We start from the raw sequence: 20,102 nt of genomic DNA, 5'->3' as shown, positions 1-20,102 counted from the left end.
GTTCCGATTAAAATTTGAAAGTTTCCTCAAGCACTTGGCAGCCCTAACAAAGTCTAACAGCAATTTGGCCAAAGTTTCTGTAAAAACGGCAAATCTAAAATTGTTTGTGTTTTTACAAAACAGTCTGTTAGACGTCGGGCAGAGGTGTGCAATGTCTCCAGTACTAACATTACTCATATCAGCTATCTACAGAAAATAGGGAAGAACTTGTTTTTTTTTTGACAGTCCAGACTGTTTCTTATTTAGTATTTTTAAAAAGTAAAATGGCTCACTTAGTGTTGTCCAATTGCTCATCACAGGGGACAAAGGATTCCAAGCCATGCTTCTTGACATAATATAAAACATTTCTTGGGATTTATCAATTTGTCAAAACTAAACGCATTCATACCGATATCGAAGGATAAATATAATTTTAAATAAATAGACAAATAAAAGATCAGTACTGAACTCATGGATGCGGGAGACATTGAAAAGGGAGCGAACCAATGATCTCATCTCGATGAGGGTTTCTGTTTCGTAAACTCGTGCCGATTATACACTGAAACAACCTGCAACTTTGAGTCCGCACAACGGATGTTCCTTCTTCAAAAATGTTTTAATCGTATTAAATTGAGGATTAAAATATTCAGTCGATTTTGCTTTGTATAAATAACGAATTATTTCGAGGACAGAAGGCATCCCTGACTACCCCAGTAGCCCCTCGTCTGTACATTCCCGGGATGGTGCGAATCTAAAGCAGCGCCTGAATGCCGGATATGTGAGTTTTATTAACAAAGACCGCGGGACCCTTCAATACGGACGATTCACCTCTGTGATTCAGCCGCTGGAAATTCCTGCTGATGTTTCAGTCAAATGGTAGCATTGACTTCGTTTCCGCCCTATTCCTGTGCATTTCCGAATCTTTCACCCTGTTGGCGAGATCCGTGTTTTTAACAAAACAAAAACTATTCCCTCAAAAGTTGCCTAAGGGAATGAAGCTTTAGCAGGTCAGCCTGCTCGTTAACACTGTTAGCTCGGCAAACACCTTTTAAACTCAGACAAGAATGATGTGATTTCAGCAGAATTTTTGTTTGAATTTTATCAAACCGCATGGAAGGCAAATCATATACCTGGCTCAGCGTTTAACAAACCCAGGCCGAGGGTATTTTGCTGCGTTCAGAGACGCGGTTATTTCATTCCAGTCTACACCGGCAGGTAGGTCAACATTCAGCCGCAAAGAGAGTGACTCGCTGTCAGAGATCATTCAAGATTCAAGGTTGTTTAATGTCATTTTCAATACACAGTGTAAAGGGGAACGAAATAATTGTTACGCTGGATCCGATGCATATGAAAACAGACTCAAATAAAGAACACAATAACAAAACCACAAAAAATATATATGCACAAGCTATCTTATATACATAGATTTTCTAAATGTGCATAAAGTGACGCCTTATGTCACATTATTTAATGCTTCATGTAACAACACTACCAATATACAGCATTGCTTATACTTTGAATATAAGGGATTCTGCAGATGCTGGGAATTGGGGACACACACACACACACACACACACACACACACACACACACACACACACACACACACACACACACACACACACACACACACACACACACACACACACACAACACACACACACACCTGGTTGAACTCAGCAGGTCGGGCAGCATCAGTAGAGGAGAAATAAACAGTTGACGCTTACTTATCCGTGCTCTTTTTCCCTGCTGTGGCTGTGATACTGCACAATCGGGAATATATCTATTTCTCCCTTTTTAATAACGTCTACTTAATTGTTCGGATTGATTAATCGAAGATCATTCCTTTATTGATAAGGACGCCACGGGTTCGGTTTTAAAGTCAAACCAGCTGTATTTACAATACAACTCCCAATGCGAGATTACAGGCACCAGTTTCCATTATGTTTGGGCCTCGCATAGCCCGCACTTCGATTAAAACTCTGCCCAAATTTATTCGTTTTTTCAAGAGTTCACTTGTAAACATTTAGAGAGTTCAGGGAGGCGAGATCCTAGTCTCTAAATATTTCAGTGTTTGATCGTGAAAAGAGGTCGATGAGGTCTAACGTGTCCACAGAGTAACTGAAGAAGCTTGTTTAACGGTGCTGTAAAGTAAAGCCTTTATTACGGGCAGTCCTCAGCTTGTATTCGCTTTGGATCAGAAACTGACTGAGAACCACACAAATGAACTTTGAAGATGCAAAACTAGTTTGCACCAGGACCAAATTTGTAGCTTAATTGCACATTCGAATTTGCTTGCTGAAATGAATCAACGTAATATCATAATCAACACCCACAAAATGCTGGAGGAACTCAGCAGACCAGGCAACATCTAGGGAAAGAATACAGCCGACTTTTCGGGCTGAAACCCTTCGGCAGGACTCTCTTATTTGTAATATTATAGAATGTCCTTAATTTTTTTAAGAAATCAAAACTACAAATGCTTTAACATACACGACACTCAAATTCAAAGCAGAACAGGAATATTAAGAGTTTCAGGCGTATAAATTCGTCCTGTTCTGTATCTGCTTTATAACTAATCATTTCTCTCTATAGATATGGATTATTGGTATAATTCCTTACGGTGGAATTCAAGTACATTTTAACGCGAGTAAGACAATGACAGGTCTGCAGGAAACAGTAAAATAAGACAAAGGAATGTGAATATTTCACAAATCTTAGAATCCCTATGTACAATTGTTTTCTTCAAGAAATCTGTTTAACCTACATAACGTGCAAAATAACTCTTCTAATAGACTTAGAACATAGAACTACGTTCAGTACAGAGAAGGAAGAGATCCTTTAGCCTACGATGTTGTGCCAAAATAATTAAATTAGTAGTCAAATGCCCAACTAAAGTAATCCTTTCTGCCTACCCAATGTCGACTTCCTGCACATTCCTGTCCAGTCTAAGAGCCTCTTGAACACCTCTCTGGTATTTGCCTCCATTACCATAGTAAAAAATTGCCTGCACATCTCCTTTGAATTTACCCGCTCTAACCTTGAATACATGCCCTCTGGTATTAGACATTACAACCCTGAGGAAAAGCTATTGACAGTCAACTCTGTTTATGCCTCCCATAATTACATAAATCTCTATCAGACCTCTCCTCAGCCTTTACCATTCTCTGCACCCAGTACGTTTTGAAACAACAGAATGTGACAGTAATAAAGGAGACAGTGCTACAAGGATGAAATAGAATCCACATTTAATAATACAGCAGTTATCTTTTCCTGTAACAATTTATACTTTAAAATATGCGTTTCAAATATTTAGTTTGACAAATTATTCATGGATGCTTTCCATAATAAATCTTTAAAGTTTCATTCCAGTTTTTGAAGAATTTTGTTGATGGTGCTTTTAAATGTGTGATACAAACCACTTAAATAATGCATTTATTAATTTGATACCATTCCTCCCTTGCTTTCCTTACATCAGAGTCATTTATTTGCCCTTTGATGGAGCTAACGATGTGTAATTTATAGTCGTTAATTATAACTAAAAGAAATTAAATCCTCTTGTTGAATGACAGAAAACTGCATTGAAGATATATAGAACGGCAATTTCACATTTCAATTTGAATTACAGACTGATGCAAACTGAATGGTTGTTGAGTAAGTGGGGAAGAAAGCATATAGATTGACAGGATGCATGCAAAGGAATGGTCAAAAAATACCTACCCAACCAACAATATATTAGAACATTGAACATGAAACAGTACAGCTGGTGATGTTGAAGAGCCTGCCCTGCCCTGTGCTGTTCTATGTTCAAGTATATTGCTATTTTAATTACAAATTGCCAAAGTATTAAGGAAGGCATCATAGGGAGCTCATAAGTGTATGTATAGTTATAGTCACAAGTCTGCATGTGTGACAGCTGCTTTACACACTGTAAGTGCAGAATTACACACGCTTGGTTATACCTTTATATATTTCAGAAAATACCGTATTTTAACATATTCGTGCAGAATAATTGCAATTGTTATCAGTCGAATCAATTCTCCAGTGAGTGAATGACCTTGCGTATCTATCATTCATATGTAAGGGGATGGCACCATTAGCTTTATGTAAATTTGAAATGGTTTTAATCTAATATCAATAGGAAAGTTATGACAGCTGATGCTGTGATTCTTTATGTTACAGTAAGTCTGTCTTTAACAGCCTGAAGTTTGGGCATCCCAGATGAATTGTTACCAGGAACAAACAAATTTAAGACATCATGCCTTCAAAAACATCACAAAGTAATCTGTTTTACTTGGAAATATGAATATCAGACAAATATAAAAATAAATTATGGCCTTTATTTGATAAGCATTAACTAATAAAGCACACTGTTCATTTATTAAGAAAACACCTAAAATTGATAATCAGCTTCCATATCACAAATTGAATTTTATTAACTTAACTCATAATTATAAGGTGGTTTGTACATGTATTTTTCAGACGTAATTTTTTTTTAACAGTGAAGCTAAGTGGAGAGTGCTAATTTCCAGTCATTGTTACTGCAAAACACAAAACAATAATCCACAGTGATTTTTATCATTATTGATTTTTTATTTGCAATCATTTGATTACCAATTAGCAACAACAGTTCACTGTGGTCTTGATCTATTAGTAGTAATCATGAAGCAATAGAGATTTTATGTTAATATACTTTTTTTTTGCAATTGCTGTGATGCACAGCTCCTGTGAGACTTTATAAAGGAATAGATTTTTACAAAGAAATACGTCTTTTAAGTAAATGGGGAGAATATAAGATCCTTTGCAGAGACCATATGTTGGCTAGAGAGGGAAAACATTGTAAGCTATAGTTAGGAGCATGAACGGTAAATAGGTCAAGCCTGTAGTTTTCTGTAATAATGAGTGATGAACCATTGTAAGATCAAGTCCTATCAAAATATCAGTTAAATCTTTAGTAGTTGGTAATACTAACATTTGCTTGAAAGATTGACAGTAGGAAAAGGACCTGACCACTTGAACAAAACAATTTAAACATTATTTTGCTGATGTACTTCCATAAAAAAAGAATGTAGACACTATAAGGGCATACAGTTATAGGAACGTACTCCGCATGCTACTCAGTATTAAAAGAAACAGGATTTATAATAAAAATATATACTATATATAATCCATATTACTTGTGTAAGAAGGGAGCAGGGAATCATTTTCTAGTTTATTCAAGTAGAGTATTTTTCTTTTGAAGAAAAAAAGTATAATATTAATTTGGAGAAATAGGAAAGTTAGAAAAAGAAAGCAGATAAACCTTGACACTTGACATCCATGGTTTTGGTCTTGACAAAATTATCTAAAAAAACATTATCTACATATTTACCAAAAAAAACATTGCATTATAACACACCAATGCTTTAAGGCACAGCACAGTTTCATTGCGCACACAATGCCTTGCCACACATATCACAGACTAGGCATTGCTACCTTTCAATTGCTTTTAACATAGCAATATGCAAAATAATTGCCTGATTACAAATTTACAAAAAAAATGACCTTTTCTGTACATGATTGTCTTAGCAAAGTAAACAGTCATCTTAAATTATAAGAAAACTTTCATTTCTGTAAACTACTTTGAGACATGACAAAATCACATGTGCTTGCTGCTTCTGATGGCAAAATCCTACTTTAAGTACCTTCACAATTGTTAAAGCAAAACCATCAGTTTATATATAATAGAAGTGTCCTGGATATCAGTGATAATGGAAGCAAACTTTCTCCACAAATAAAATATGTCACTAGCATTTGTACAACTCAATTATCAGTGTAAATTTTATATTCCTCATGACAATACTTTTTTTACAAGTTTTGTTATTATGACCATCAATGCTTAAAGCATTAGCCATAACATCTGTTCTGAGGACCATTTACTTGCTTGTTTATTCAGCAGGGAACAAATTAGGCATCTTCTTGAATCTATTTCCTTCACTGGTATGAACTCCTATTGAAACAGCATTATTGAGCAGTGTCATATCTTCTGACCATACAGAGATAATTCAGTTCCCAGAGCTGTCAGCTGCTTTCCGAGAGATTCAATCAGCTCCATTTAAAATCGGGACAACGGTCAAGACAAACTGTGGCTGTATTTCAACACTTGGGGTTCCACATACACTTTGTAGTAAGGAGCTGCCATAAGGTACAAAAGTTCTGTAGTTCATGAACAGCGAGGGTGGAGATCCTATGTCTTAAAGTGCCGACAAACTGCTACAAGTACTCCAGTTCCAAGGCATGATGTAGGGCCATGAGGTCAGAGTGGCTTGAGATCCTCCAGAATGGCATGGTGTGCTGCAGATAACACAAACAGCAAATCAGAGACCACACAGTCTTTGCTCTGGCAAAACATGCCAACTCTAAACAAGCTTTGACTTCAAGAACATACATTATGTCACACAAATTATTTTTTCCTGTTCTTTTTAAATAAAACTGCTTTCATTAGAAGTGTGACTCATATTCAATGTTTTAAAAAAGTTTAGAATATTAAGAAAAGCCATTGGTGATAATAGCCAAAGTACTCAATAAGAAGTTTTGACACACAACCTTCAATGGCAACATGTTTTAACATTATTTTGGATTACATTATACACCAGCACAGAGAGTTCAGTATCACACAATGAACAAGCGATCCAACACAAACTGCTTCTTACTGGGCAGAAAAAAAGCTAAATAATCTGATTTTGACTCCTGAACAAGGTTAATAAGACTATTTTTCAATGAATGAAATTTATAGCAGGAAGAGCCTGACTCATTAAAATGAAGATGTGTGTGCTAGCTAGTTACTGCTAGCTACTACTCAGGGAACATAATGATGACAATCAGGTTCTGTTCACTATAAAAACAAATGCTTTCATTGTAGAAATACGACTCTCAGGTGAATTAGAAGGAGACCCTGTCAAAAAATAACTTGAAATCTCTTCCTCGGATCATTACCAAGCCTTATCAAAGGTAAATATTCTCAGAAAGAATGCATTCCAATCCTTAATGCTTACGCTGACCTAGGTAATGGCCTTCTCTTTGTTGTGTAAATCTCCTTTACTGTAGAGGCTGATAACTTTATTCATCAGCTATCAATTCGAGTAATGTGTCAAAGCAAATATTTAAAAAATACCCTCATTAGATTTTTATGAGACTTCAAAAATACTTATTACTTTAGCTCTGCTGTTTGTTAGCTGTGTGTCACCTTTTATAAAGGAGATGATTCAGCTTCAATACCACAGTGTAACAGAAATACGTTGAGAGTTGATATCCCCCTCAGGAGTTTCTTTGTGGGTCAGATATTATCTCTCCCCCCCCCCAATATATTTGTGCCATTTACTGATGAATGAGTCACTTTTGCTTTCCTCGTTCTAAATTAGATACCTGTTTAAATAAACACTTCTAGGTAGTGGTTATTTTCTAGCTTTTACTTCCAAACATTTCTAAGCACAGACACATGGAAAAAGCCAGCGGCACAAAATGTATTTCTGTCCGGCAAGACATGGAACTTCCATCATTAATCTTCATTGTTCAATGACCTGGCATCCTAAAGAAAAGGCTTGTTGGAGCATGCTATTCATTTTTAATACTGCCTGAAAACCACCTTTTTGAAAGGTTAGAAATAATACACACGCCCTCATTTTTGCACCTAGTAATTTCCACACTCTTCATTACCTTTAACTGCGGTTTGAATGTAGAGAACGCTGCCTCTCAGGTCAGGCCCCTGCTTGCTCCTTAATTAGCATTCTAAGTGATGTGGTTATTATGAGGGAATTTAGTTTACATCAAAGCCTCTAAAAGCTGAATTACCAATTCCCTTTACTGAGCAAACACACAAGTGTCTCCTAATTTTTACAACAAAGAATTATCTACTCATTTGCTTAAGTGCTTTAAGAGCGGTCACACCACAAAATTATTTACGGTAAAGTAAGGTGACAGCTGAATCTTTTTCTGCCTTTTATTGCGTGCCACATGCGCAAACCTCTAAATTTCAGCAACAAAGATGCATTTGTACTTTGAATACATCGTTAACAATGCTCAAAATACCTTAGCTAACTCTAGAATGATATGAATCGGTTACTATCATCCAGGTCTCTACACTGCAGCACGTCCTTAGCAATGCCAGATATGAAAACTGTTGTGACTTCAATGAATTCCACAATATCCATCTCCTGCCTCTAACATCTAATACGAATCGCCACACTATCATAAACACAAGAGATTCTGCAGATGCTAGAAATCCTCCCAACTACATGAAATGTTGCTGTAGAAAAGCCACATCCATCATCCAAGATCCTCACTGCCCAGGCCGTGCTCTTTTCTCTCTGCTGCCATCAGGCAGAGGGTATAGGAGCCTCAGGACTCGCACCACCAGGGTCAAAAACAGTTACTACACCACAACCATGGTGATAGTTGAACAAAAGGGGATAGCTACACTCATTCTCATTCTGGTGTCCCCGCAGCTGATGGTTTCACTGTAAGAACTCTTTATCTTGTTATTTCATACTTGTCATTTATTGCCGTTTATTTATATTTGCATTTTCAGTTTGTTGTCCATCCCCTGGCGTCTCAGGGCTGACAGTGTATTCAGCCACAACACCGCCCATGCAGATACTCCTTCTCTGCCACCTGTCCCACACCCACGCCACAGCTCTCCACTCCACGTTGACAAATACAGTACTGTACAATACTCTTAGGCACCACAGCTATATACACGTGCCCAGGACCTTTGCACAGTACTGTATATGTCATCATATACTACCCTGAAATTCATTTTCTTGTGGGCATTCACAGTAAATACAAGGAAATAATAGAATCAATTAAAGACTGCATACAACAAAGGTGAAGAGACAACCAATGTGGAAAAAGCAATAAAAGAAAAAGCAAATACAAAAAAGGGAAAAAAAGAAATAATAATAATAAATAAGTAATAAGTATTGAGAACATGAGTTGTTGAGTCATTAAGAGTAAGTCCATAGGTTGTGGAAGTAGATTAGTGTTGGAGTGAGTGAAGTTATCATTCTTGGTTCAAGAGCCTGATGGTTGAGTGGTAATAACTTTTCTTGAACCTAGTAGTATGGGACCTGAGGCTCCTGTACCTCCTTCCGGATGGCAGCAGTGAGAATAGATGCTGCCTGACCTACCGAGTTCTTCCACCGTTTTGTAAGTTGCTCACCACACTACCATTGTCCAGCTGGCTGACTTGAAATTCCTTGAACAGTTTCCAATTTAGCCACCACTGGCTATTCAGGTTCAGCAAGAGAATAATCTGCAAATCTATTCATACAGATATTCTGTTTCTTCTGCAATTCCCACCAAGAATCCCATCTCCCGGGGGCACTGCGCACTTCAGTCTCCCAGGGATCAAGCTCTACTTCACTCGCGCTGTCCACATCAAACCTCGTAGAGCCCCAATTTGCATCTGGATCCCAAAATCCCTCCTATTTTCATCCACGTTTCCCTTCAGCAACAGTACTTGCTGATACCGTGTCAGGTTCTAATAGCACTCTTTACATCACCCAGCACATTCTTACCATCATTAAACTCGCCACCAGGCTTGATTTTTATGTTGCTATGGTCTTGTTTATGCATTGCATTATACTATAAAATGTAAATCAATTCCTCCATTTAAATATTGGGAGGGGATAATGTTATTACTGTAGGTGCCCAAAAATCGATGCTGGGTATTAATTGAGATAGAATACTAAAAAAAAAATGACAAACCAGTTGTGAACTGGTCCTCTTCCAGGTTTGACTCAGGTACGGTGAGAGGTATACAACTCGTAATTCCCGTATGGTGGGAACAACAAACCAACTCACCACTGGGACATGGGGTGTGCAGCGCTCCCATCGTCCGGACACAGGGTTGCACAACCCAGGACAGGAAGTATACTGCCAATCTAATTCAGAAGGAGTGTACCTCCAAGCCACTATAAATCAGAAGAGTTTCTATTTGAGCGTAAAAGCATTATGCTGTGTGACTTCCTTGTAGTTCTTGTCTCACCCAGCCTCAGTGGGGAAAAAACCCTGCTTTCATTTACTCCTCAATTTTGTGTAATTCTATAAGGTCTTCCCTCATTCTCCTACACCCTAAAGAATAAAGTCTTAACTTACTTAACCTTGTCCTCTAATTCAGGCTCAAGTTCCAGTAACATCCTTGTAAATTTTCTCTGCACTCTTTCAATCTTATTAATATCTTTCCTGTAGGAAGGTGACCAGAACTGCACGCAATACTCCAATTTAAGCTTCACCAATGTCTTCTACATCTTTAACATAATATATGAAACCCTGTACTCAGCACCTTGATTTATGAAGGCCAGTGCACCAAAAGCTATCTTTATGACCCTATTTACTTGTTATGCCGCTTTTAAGGAATTATGGATCTTTATTCCCAGATCCCTTTTTTTGCCGCATTCCTCAATGCTCTACCACACCCACTATGTAAGACCTACCCTGGTTTGTACTCCCAATATCTTACCCTTGTCTGCATTAAGTTCCATCTGCCATCTTTCAGCCCAATTTACCAGATGGTTCGGATCCCTCTGCAAACTTTGGTAGTCTTCCTTATTGTCCACTACACCCCCAATCTTGTTGTCATCTGCAAATCTGCTGATCCAATTTTCTATATTATCATCCAGATCATTGATTATAGATAACAAACAACAATGGACCCAGCACCAGTCCCTGCAGCATACCACTCAAGTCAGAAAGGTAACCATCTACTAACACTCTCCGGTTTCTCCCACAAAACCATTGTCTAATCTAATTTATTACCTCATCCTGAATGCCAAGTGACTGAATCAACTTAATGAACCTCCCTTACAGGACCTTGTCAAAGGCCTTGCTGAAGTCCATGTAGACAACATCCACTGCCTCGCCTTCATCAATGTTCCTGGTAACCTCCTCAAAAAATTCTATAAGATTTGTTAGATCTGATCTATCACACACAAAGCCAAGGTGACTATCCCTAATTAGTCCTTGTATATCCAAATAATTCTGAATGTGGTCCCTGAGAATACCTTCCAATTATGTACCAACTACTAATGCTAGACTTGCTGGCCTTTAATTTCCCAGTTTATTCTTAGAGCCTTCCTTAAATAACACATAAACATTAGCTATCCTCCAATCCCTTGGCATCTCACCTGTTGCTAACGATGTTTTAATTATCTCTGCTTGGGTTCCTGAAATGACGCTGCATTTTTTCAATTTGATTTTTATCCATCCTATAAACATCCAACACTGTACACAACACTCCATAGTCAGTTTAATATCTTGCATAAATTCATTTTGGCAGCTGAGTGAACTTTTTGCTTTTAGATATAAAACCATTTTTTATTTCTTCTTCTTTGGCCTATCTATTTGCATGCATGTTACTAACTGGTGCAAAACCAACTCCTTTTCGTCTTATACATAATTTAGTATTACATTTTTCAACGTGCACTTTCACTAAATTGTCTTGCATTTCTCCACACTGAACTGCTGGTTTCATCTTTCCATCCCATCCTAGTTTTACTGGCCTTTGTCACAAATCATCACATTGCCAAATGGTGTAGTTAATAAGGTAAAACATATTCAGTAATATAGAAAATGAACAATATCCCAAAAAATTATTTCAGTTTGTTGAACAAACTTTTCCCTTTATTTAGTACCATCCATCAAAAGCACAATGAGAGGGAGAGATCATAGTTGGAAGCATATTTACAATTACAGTTCTTGCATATATTATTTATTTTCTCAGTTGTTACCAGTTTTAATCTATCAGATGTTAAAACCGACCAAAATACTTACTAAAAAGCTTTGCTAACTGTAACACAGAAGAATGTGATATAATTCACATGGAATTATTTCCTTTTAGTCAATGAATTGAGCTCAGAAACAATCCATATGTACTGCATACTACAGAGAGCATTAAAACATTTACCTTTTTGGAAGCTTGTTCTTCTTCAATGCCATCTCCCACAACAACATACACCACCTTTCTTCCAAACCTTTGAATTATTCGTTCAAAACAACTTTCCTTCCCTAAAGTGAAACACATTTAAAAAAAAATTAAATAACTTCACTCTTCCCACTATAAACCACAAACAAATGCTTTCTTTGAGGCTGGGAGAATATGTGAAATGATAGTGACTTTTTGCTATTGTGTGATTTCATAAATCAGCTGTGCCATCTCCATCAAGGGTACCAGCCATTTATCTGGGCTGGTAAGCTCTTGATTTCCTTGAAGTCCATGAAACTCCTCTGGAATAGAGTAATCCATAAACCCACTGTCTTTCACAGAAGATAATTCCAAAGATTCACAGCTCGCTGTGTGAAGAAATGTTTACTCACCTCACTCCTGTGTGCATTATTCTGAAACCATGCTCTCTAAGCTGTTTACTTAACAACATAACCAGAGATTAACACTGATGTGCTTATATCATAGGGGAAAATGTAGCATAGCCTGGTAAATACTCTAGATATTTGGAATGGATGATACTGAAATACAAATACTACAACCAACTGCAATTCATATTTTAATATTACTTACCTATTTTTGTTGCACTATATATGTTTTCAATTGGAAAAGCTATTCCTAATCCATAAAGTAAGACTTTGGCAAGAGCAGGTATCAGTTGTGTTGTTGTCACAAGGATATTTATGCAGTTTGACCTGAAAGACATCATAGTTTAGACATTATTAATAATTGCTTCACAGCACTGGTATGATGGATCAATCACAAAACTACGTAACTTTCTGCCATTCAGACGGACAAAAAGAACCATAAATTCTCCATATCCTATGCTTTATATATATCTCATGGATAATGAAACATTGATTTTTATTTGTATTATGGACAACTGATTAAACATCTGGAATATAATATATTGCTAAATTATTATAAACAATTAAATGGAAATATAATGTTACTTAAGTACTACTCTAAAATCTCAAAACAGTTGACACACACTGTAAGTAAATCTCCTCTGCTCCTTCTCCATTGCAAGCACATCTTCCCTGTAGTGTGATGACTAAAGCTACCAAGCTGTGGTCTAGGTAGCATTGTGTACAGTTTCACCACAAGCACCCTATTCTTGTATGATTTGCTTAATAAAGGAAAGCATCACTTATGCTGTTTCAGCCACCTTTTTGACCTTATATCCTAGTATTTAGCACAAACCCTTCTATGCCTTGACAATTCAAGTACTCTACAGCAGATACTTCTTAAATGTTGTGTGGATCTCTAAATCCACCACACCCTCAGGCAGTATTTTCCAGATTTGATCCATGCTCTGGGTGAAAGAATTTTTTCTCCGATCCCCTCCTTATCTCCCAACTCTCACCTTAACGCTGTCTGCTCTTGTCTTAGAGAACCCCTCCATCTTTAAAATCAGAAATGGGGAAAAAATGTAAATAAATAGCAGAGGAATTAAACAAATACTTTGCTTCTGTCATCACAGAAGTAAATACAGGTAACCTTGCAGAGATGCTAGAGAAGAAAAGAACCCTTTGAAGATGAGGGTTATATAGAGAACAGAGAAGCAGAAGGAGGTTACTCAACCACCTACCCCACCCGACAACCATGCTACTATTCAACACTGTTATGGCAACACAAAGCAAATTAATATTAATTAAAAATATAATGCTATCAAAATTGATAGGACAAAAAGATGATCATCTCAAAGGCCTGAAAATCTACATCCACAAGAACTGAATTGGGTTGTCATGGAAACAGCAGATGCATTGGTTGTCATCTTCCCATCTTCCTAAAACTTGATAAGAGTATAGAAAGAATCCTAAGGATTGGGGCTTGAAAACATTACAGTACTGTGCAAAAGTCTTAGATAGACGTAAAAAGATTCTGTAAAGCAAAGATGCTTTAAAAAATAATGAAAGGAAAAGTGCCTTAATATCAAAAAAATTACTATAAAGAGCAGTAAACAGTAATAAAGCTAAATTAAAATCAATATCTGGTGTTATCACACTTTGCCTTTAAAACTGCATCAATTCTCTTAAGTTCACTTGTGCAGTTTTATAAGAAATTCAGCTGGTAGTTTTCCAAACATCTTGGAGAACTTGCCACAGCTCTTCTGCAGACTATGGCTGCCTTGTATGCTTTTGTCTCTCCAGGTAATCCTAGACAGGCTTGAGGCAGTCCTGATGACTCAGCTAAAACGTTGACTGTTTACTCTATTCCATAGATGCTTTGTGGCTTGCTGAGTTCCTCCAGCATTTTGTGTGTATGATACAGACTTGATGATGTGGAAGCCATAACATCTGTTGCAGAATTACTTCTTTTTTTGCTGAAAATAGTTCTTTGTGACCTTGGCCATCTATCTAGGGCTATTATCCTGCTGTAGAATGATGCTGCGACTGATCAGATGCCTGCCTCCCTGATGGTATTGCATGATGGATGAGAATCTGCTTGTACTTCTCAGCACTGAGGATTCCATGAATTCTTACCAGATTACCAACTCCATTTGCAGAAATGTAGCCCCAAACCTGCAGGGAACCTCTAGCATGCTTCATTGTTGGCTGCAGACACTCGTCCATGTCGCACTCTCCAGCACTACAGACAAACTGCCTCCCCTTTGAGCCAAAAATGTCAAATTTTCACTTGTCATTGTTCAGCACCTCAGTCCTTGTGTTTTTGTGCATAGGTGAGCCTTTTGGCTTTGTTTCCACTTCATAGGAATAGCTTTTTGGCAGCAACTTTTCAATGAAGGCCACTGCGGAGGGATTGTACTGGGTTCCAGTGGTCCCCGAGAGTTCAGAGCTGATAGTAGTGCTGGACCTCTGATTTAGAAGGGATGTCAGTTTGATGTACAACATTTCTCATCTGCCGCATTCAGCTTCTGTGCTGACCTCTGTGTTTCTGGATTTCAACCTTGGTCATTTCTTTGTGCTTCTTCAGAGGAGCTTGGACAGCACATCTTGAAACTCTTGCCTGCTGCGAAATTTCTGCTTGGGAAAGACATTGCTGATGCAGGATGATTACCTTGTGTCTTGTTTCTATGGTCACCTTGCCGTGGTGGAAGTATCACACCTGCCATACTTTCACCTTTTAGTTAGATTTCTTCTACACCCGTTCCTGTTTCAGTTAATCAGTTTAGTTCATTCAGCTCATGATGTCATTGATCACTGGCACCTGTTTGTTATCTGTGTTTAATCATGCACTGGGCTATATGCCTACAAAGTAATCAAATTCGTATTTGAAATGTTACTTTATTTAACAAAATAAAAAAAATCTCTATTATATTTAATTTTTGGAAAATTAACATTTGGAAAATCTAAAATTTGCCCTTTTCTACTACAAACTAATGCAGAAGTCAAAAAATAAACATTTAATAAATAAAAGTTGCATTAAAAAATCTCGGGTGCCTGAGACTTTAGCACAATACTGTGTCTCAATGTTAAAAGAACCAAGAGAGAAAACATGTAACTACACAGTAGTATGGAAGCTGTCGGTCTACTATACCAGTCAGTATACCAGAGAATCTAGGATTTTGCAAAAATAAGTTACTGAAGGTGGTAAAAAATAGTATTGGAAATGCTGGTGAACTTGAAAGCTGATAATTCCCAGTGACTCAATGATACGCATCCCAGTTTGAAGGAGGTGGTTTTGGAAATAGTGGATTATCAACTCTTACAGATTCTGGAATAGTTCCTCCAAATTGGAAAAAAAGCAAAAGTGACCCTACTACTTTGCAAGGATTTGGTATGAGTTACTTGTTTGACTAAAATACAGTTGTAGGAAAAATGCTGGAATCTACAATCTGGGGTGGAGCTCTTTCAGTATTTTGTTATTGGAAGATTTAAAGATGATGCCAATGTAGCTCTGATAGGAATAATCAAATATTCCTATTTTTTAATTTATAGATAAATATCAGAAATAACATCTCTTCCTTGCTGACAATCAACGTTGGTATACCTCAAGGATGTGTGCTTAGCCCACTGCTCCACCCTCTCTACAACCACGATTGTGTGGCTAGACACAGCTCAAACGCCATCTTATAAATTTGCCGATGATCACACAATATGGTTTGCAGAATTTCAGATGGTGATGAGGAGGCGTTGAGTGAGATGCATCAGCTGGTTGAGTGGTGTTGCAACAACAACCTTGCACTCAGCGCCAGTAAGACCAAGGAATTGATTGTGGATTTCAGGAAGGGGGATTTGAGGGAACAGACACCAGACCTCATCAAGGCATCAGCAGTGGAAAGGGTGAGCAGTTTCAAGTTCCTGAGTGTCAACATCTCTGAAGATCTATCCTGGGCCCAACATATTGATGCAATTTCAAAGAAGGCACTACAGCGGCTATATTTCATTAAAATTTTGAGGAGACTTGGTATGTCACTAAAGGCTCATACAAACTTCTACAAATATATAGTGGGGAGCATTCTAACTGGTTGCATCACCATGTGGAATGGAGGGGCCACAGCACAGGACTGGAAAAAGCGGCAGAAAGTTGCAAACTGCAACCATGGGCTCCATCATGGGCACTAGACTCCCCAGTAATGAGGACATCTTCAAAAGACAATGCCTCAAAAAGGCAGCATCTGTCATTAAGAACCCCTACCACCCAGGACTATGCCTTCTTCTCTTTGCTACGATCGAGGAGGTAGAGGAGCCTGCAGACACAAACTTTAATTTTTAGGAACAGCTTCTTCCCCTTCACCATCAGATTTCTGAATGGACAATGAACCCATGTACACTACCTTCCTTTTTTAAAACTTTTTTTTGCTCTCATTTTGCACTATTTGCTTAATTTATATAATATATAAAAATATATAGCTTTATTATGTATTGCAATATACTGCTGCTGCAAAACAACATATTTCATGACATATGTCAGTGATATTAAACCTAATTCTGATCAAGGGGCACAAGTGAAGAGGTGTGTTTGGATTTTTGAAAGACATTCAACGATATCTTGCACAGGAAATTGGTTACCAAGATTAAATCACATGCAATTGGGGATCATGGATTGGGAAATGGCATTGAAGAGAATGTAAAAAATGAGAACAAATGATTGATCTCAGATTGGCAGGTAGTGTCAAAAATTATCATTTCAAAATATAGTGAGAACATCCAGGAATCAGCATATTGACTCAGATTTTGAAAATCTTTAATGACAATGCAGAACTTGGGTGCTGAAAATATTACTGCACCATGGATTGAGTAGTCTGTTCAAGAAAGGGTTGTGAAAACAGAAAATGGAAATAGTGTCCACTTTCAGCCTGGAGCTGGAGATCATGTGTTACCAGAGATGACAATATGGTTACAGAAATGGTCAGCCTAAGCGAATTTCCCCTAATTGTCTCACTATATTTTGAAATTATGGTTCCTTATTGTTATTTTCCTCTGGGAGAGAATGGCTGAGATTGCCCTTAAGCAAACGAAGGATTGTGATTGCAAGATTCTTGGAAAAACTTTCAAACTATGGAAACTGTAAAACTTCTCTGGAGTCAATTGACAGGAAAATAAGATGAGGTGTTTAACACATAGCATTGTATTGTGCCTCTGTAATGTAACAGAAACATAAAAAAGATGTTTATAACACTTACAGTATTTACCTTTTGGACTATCTAGTCCAGGTATTACAATGTTCCCTTAAAGCAAGAACCCCATTTCCTGACCACACTCAATTTATTCCTCATGAAAACCATAAGCTTTTTGTTCCAACTAAAACTGTTTACATTCAGTTCTTTTCTGTTGTTCTGCTTCATTAATGAACTATTGTGATCAAAGTCAAAGGATGTAAGAAAAGTTTACAAATCTAGTTTGTTCAATCATCTCACTATTTCTTGTATTGGCACATTTAATACTGTTGAAGGAGACTATCAATTTTGTCTTCATTTTTCATTCCCTCCATCCCTAGAGCACCACATGTGTCATCTCTAAAATAGATTGCAGATTGCAAGGCTATTTAAACAGCACCTCCCAAATCTATGCTTATTCCATCTAAAAAGAATAGGGTATCAGTTGGCATGTTTCTGGAGATTGCGTTTCAAACCTAACATGGAATTATATCACCATCTCTTTATCATGGCTTGGTTTTCGCTTCTCCCTCACTGACAATAAATATTGACCTTGCGAGCAATATCTACATTCCATAACTGAACATGTCAAAAATAAGGTGAACTTAATGCATTCATGATTTGCTTTTTATATATATTCCATAACAATTTCTAATTTTTTTTGCAGAAACACACTGTTTTGTTGATAATATTTTTTCTTTTTGGAATATTTTTATAAATAGAATTGTATCAGTTCACTGGGAATTACGGATTCATTTTTAATCCCACCTTGAATGAATGAGTGTGAGCACTTTCATTGCAAGTGTTAACCATGAATCTGTTAGAGCTTCGATCTCTGCTCGTAACTGCAACCATGATTCTCTCTTAGTTGGACCAAGGAGACCTATAGTTAAGAACAGAAATATGCTGAGTTATATAGCAGTCAGTGACTCTTTGTAACTCTATCATAAAACATCATAATGATAAAAAGTCAGTTTACTAATTGTGTAACTATTGCAGGAAAGACGTGGAAGTCAATTTCACTTCATTTATGCTTCGTTTCTTTTTTTCTTCCACATTCGGGCCACAAATCCACATTCGGGCAGGAGGCCAATAACAGTATATTAGCATGTATATCACCATGTTTACCAAAAGAATCTTGGTTGAATAAAGCCTCTTTTTTTGTTGCTTTTACAGCTTGTTCAGTTGGAATATAGAAGTTGTTTATATTTGCAGAACCTTTAAAAAGTTCTTTTTTCAACTTGAAGAAGTCTTTGAACATATCAAAAATAAGATGAACTTGATGCATTCATGATTTACCACCAACATATCACCTGTGTAACAAGAGAAGCCAACACACTTGACCACTGCTATACCATCAAAAAAGCTTACGATGCCATCCAGCACCCACATCTTGGAAAGTCTGGTCACCTGGCTTTACCTCTACGGCCGGCATATAGGCAAAGACTGAAGAGCACAGCATCAGTGGTGAGAACCAAGAAGGTATGATCGAGGGAGTTGGAGAAACGCCTACAGGACTGATTTGAGTCGGTGGACTGGACAATATTCGGGGATTCATCTCTGAATCTGAATGAGTACGCCACAGTTGTCACCAACTTCATCAAGACCTGTGTGGATGAGTGTGTGTCTTTGAGACCATACCAGATATACCCAACCAAAAGCCATGGATTAACCAGGAGGTTCGTAGTCTGCTGAGTGCCAGATTTGTAGCTTTAAATACCAGTGATCTAGAACTATACAAAAGGTTCAGGTATGACTTACAGAAGGCCATTTTAAAAGTGAGAAAACAATTCTAATTGAGGTTAGATTAAAAAAAAATCGGATGCACGTCAGCTCTGGCAGGGTTTGCAGGCATTACTTCCTACAAAGTGAACCTAACATCAGGAATGGCAGTGACGCTTCACTCCCGGATTAGCTCAACACCTCTTATGCATGCTTTGAAAGGGAGAACAAAACTACGCCTGTGCAAATCCCTGCAGCGTCTGGTGACCCAGTGATCTCAGTCTCGGAGGCTGAAGTCAGAACTGCTTTCATGAGGATGAACCCTTGCAAGGCATCAGGACCTCAAGATGTACCTGGTAGGGCAGTGAAAATCTGTGCCAACCAACTGACGGAGTGTTGAAAGACATCTTCACTGCTGAAATCGGAGGGTCCCACAGGCTTCAAGTGGGCAACCATGATAACAGTGCTCAAGAACAGCACCGTGAACTGCCTCAATGACTATTGCTCTCCACTCAGCCAAGGATGACTGGACAATCGCAATACCTACACGAGGCTGCTGTTACAGATTACAGCTCAGCGTTCAACACAGTCATCAGAATCAGGTTTAATATCATTGGCGTATGTTGTGAAATTTGTTGTTATGTACAACAGTATATTGCAAAACATAATGAATAAAAATTATAAATTACATTAAGATGTATAAAAATAAACCCTCATACCCTCAATTCTGATTAACAAGCTCCAAAACCTTGGTCTCCAACTGGATCCTTGACATCAACACCAGGAGACCACAATCTGTGTGGATCAGAAATAACATCTCCTCCTTGTTGACAATCAACACTGGCACACCTCAAATGTGTG

At 37.7% G+C, this 20,102-nt stretch overlaps 1 protein-coding gene across 3 annotated transcripts in view; it reads right to left on the bottom strand.

Annotated features, from left to right (window-relative positions):
* Window positions 1-4,386: 4,386 nt before the first annotated feature.
* The window catches only part of eya1 (EYA transcriptional coactivator and phosphatase 1), a 191,619-nt gene continuing 175,903 nt past the window's right edge, over window positions 4,387-20,102 (bottom strand). For all 3 annotated transcript variants that reach the window (XM_073040646.1, XM_073040663.1, XM_073040654.1), the window contains 4 exons: window positions 18,288-18,402; window positions 12,530-12,651; window positions 11,921-12,021; window positions 4,387-6,312 (listed from right to left, as the gene is read on the bottom strand). In XM_073040646.1, the coding sequence (XP_072896747.1) occupies window positions 6,232-6,312; window positions 11,921-12,021; window positions 12,530-12,651; window positions 18,288-18,402 (419 nt within the window). In that variant the 3' untranslated portion in view covers window positions 4,387-6,231. The remainder of the gene's footprint in view (window positions 6,313-11,920; window positions 12,022-12,529; window positions 12,652-18,287; window positions 18,403-20,102) is intronic.

The sequence above is a fragment of the Hemitrygon akajei genome, chromosome 1 (assembly GCF_048418815.1).
Source record: "Hemitrygon akajei chromosome 1, sHemAka1.3, whole genome shotgun sequence".
Lineage (NCBI taxonomy): Eukaryota > Metazoa > Chordata > Chondrichthyes > Myliobatiformes > Dasyatidae > Hemitrygon > Hemitrygon akajei.
Note: the sequence above shows the minus strand (reverse complement) of the source record. Positions and strands in the feature narration are given on the sequence as shown.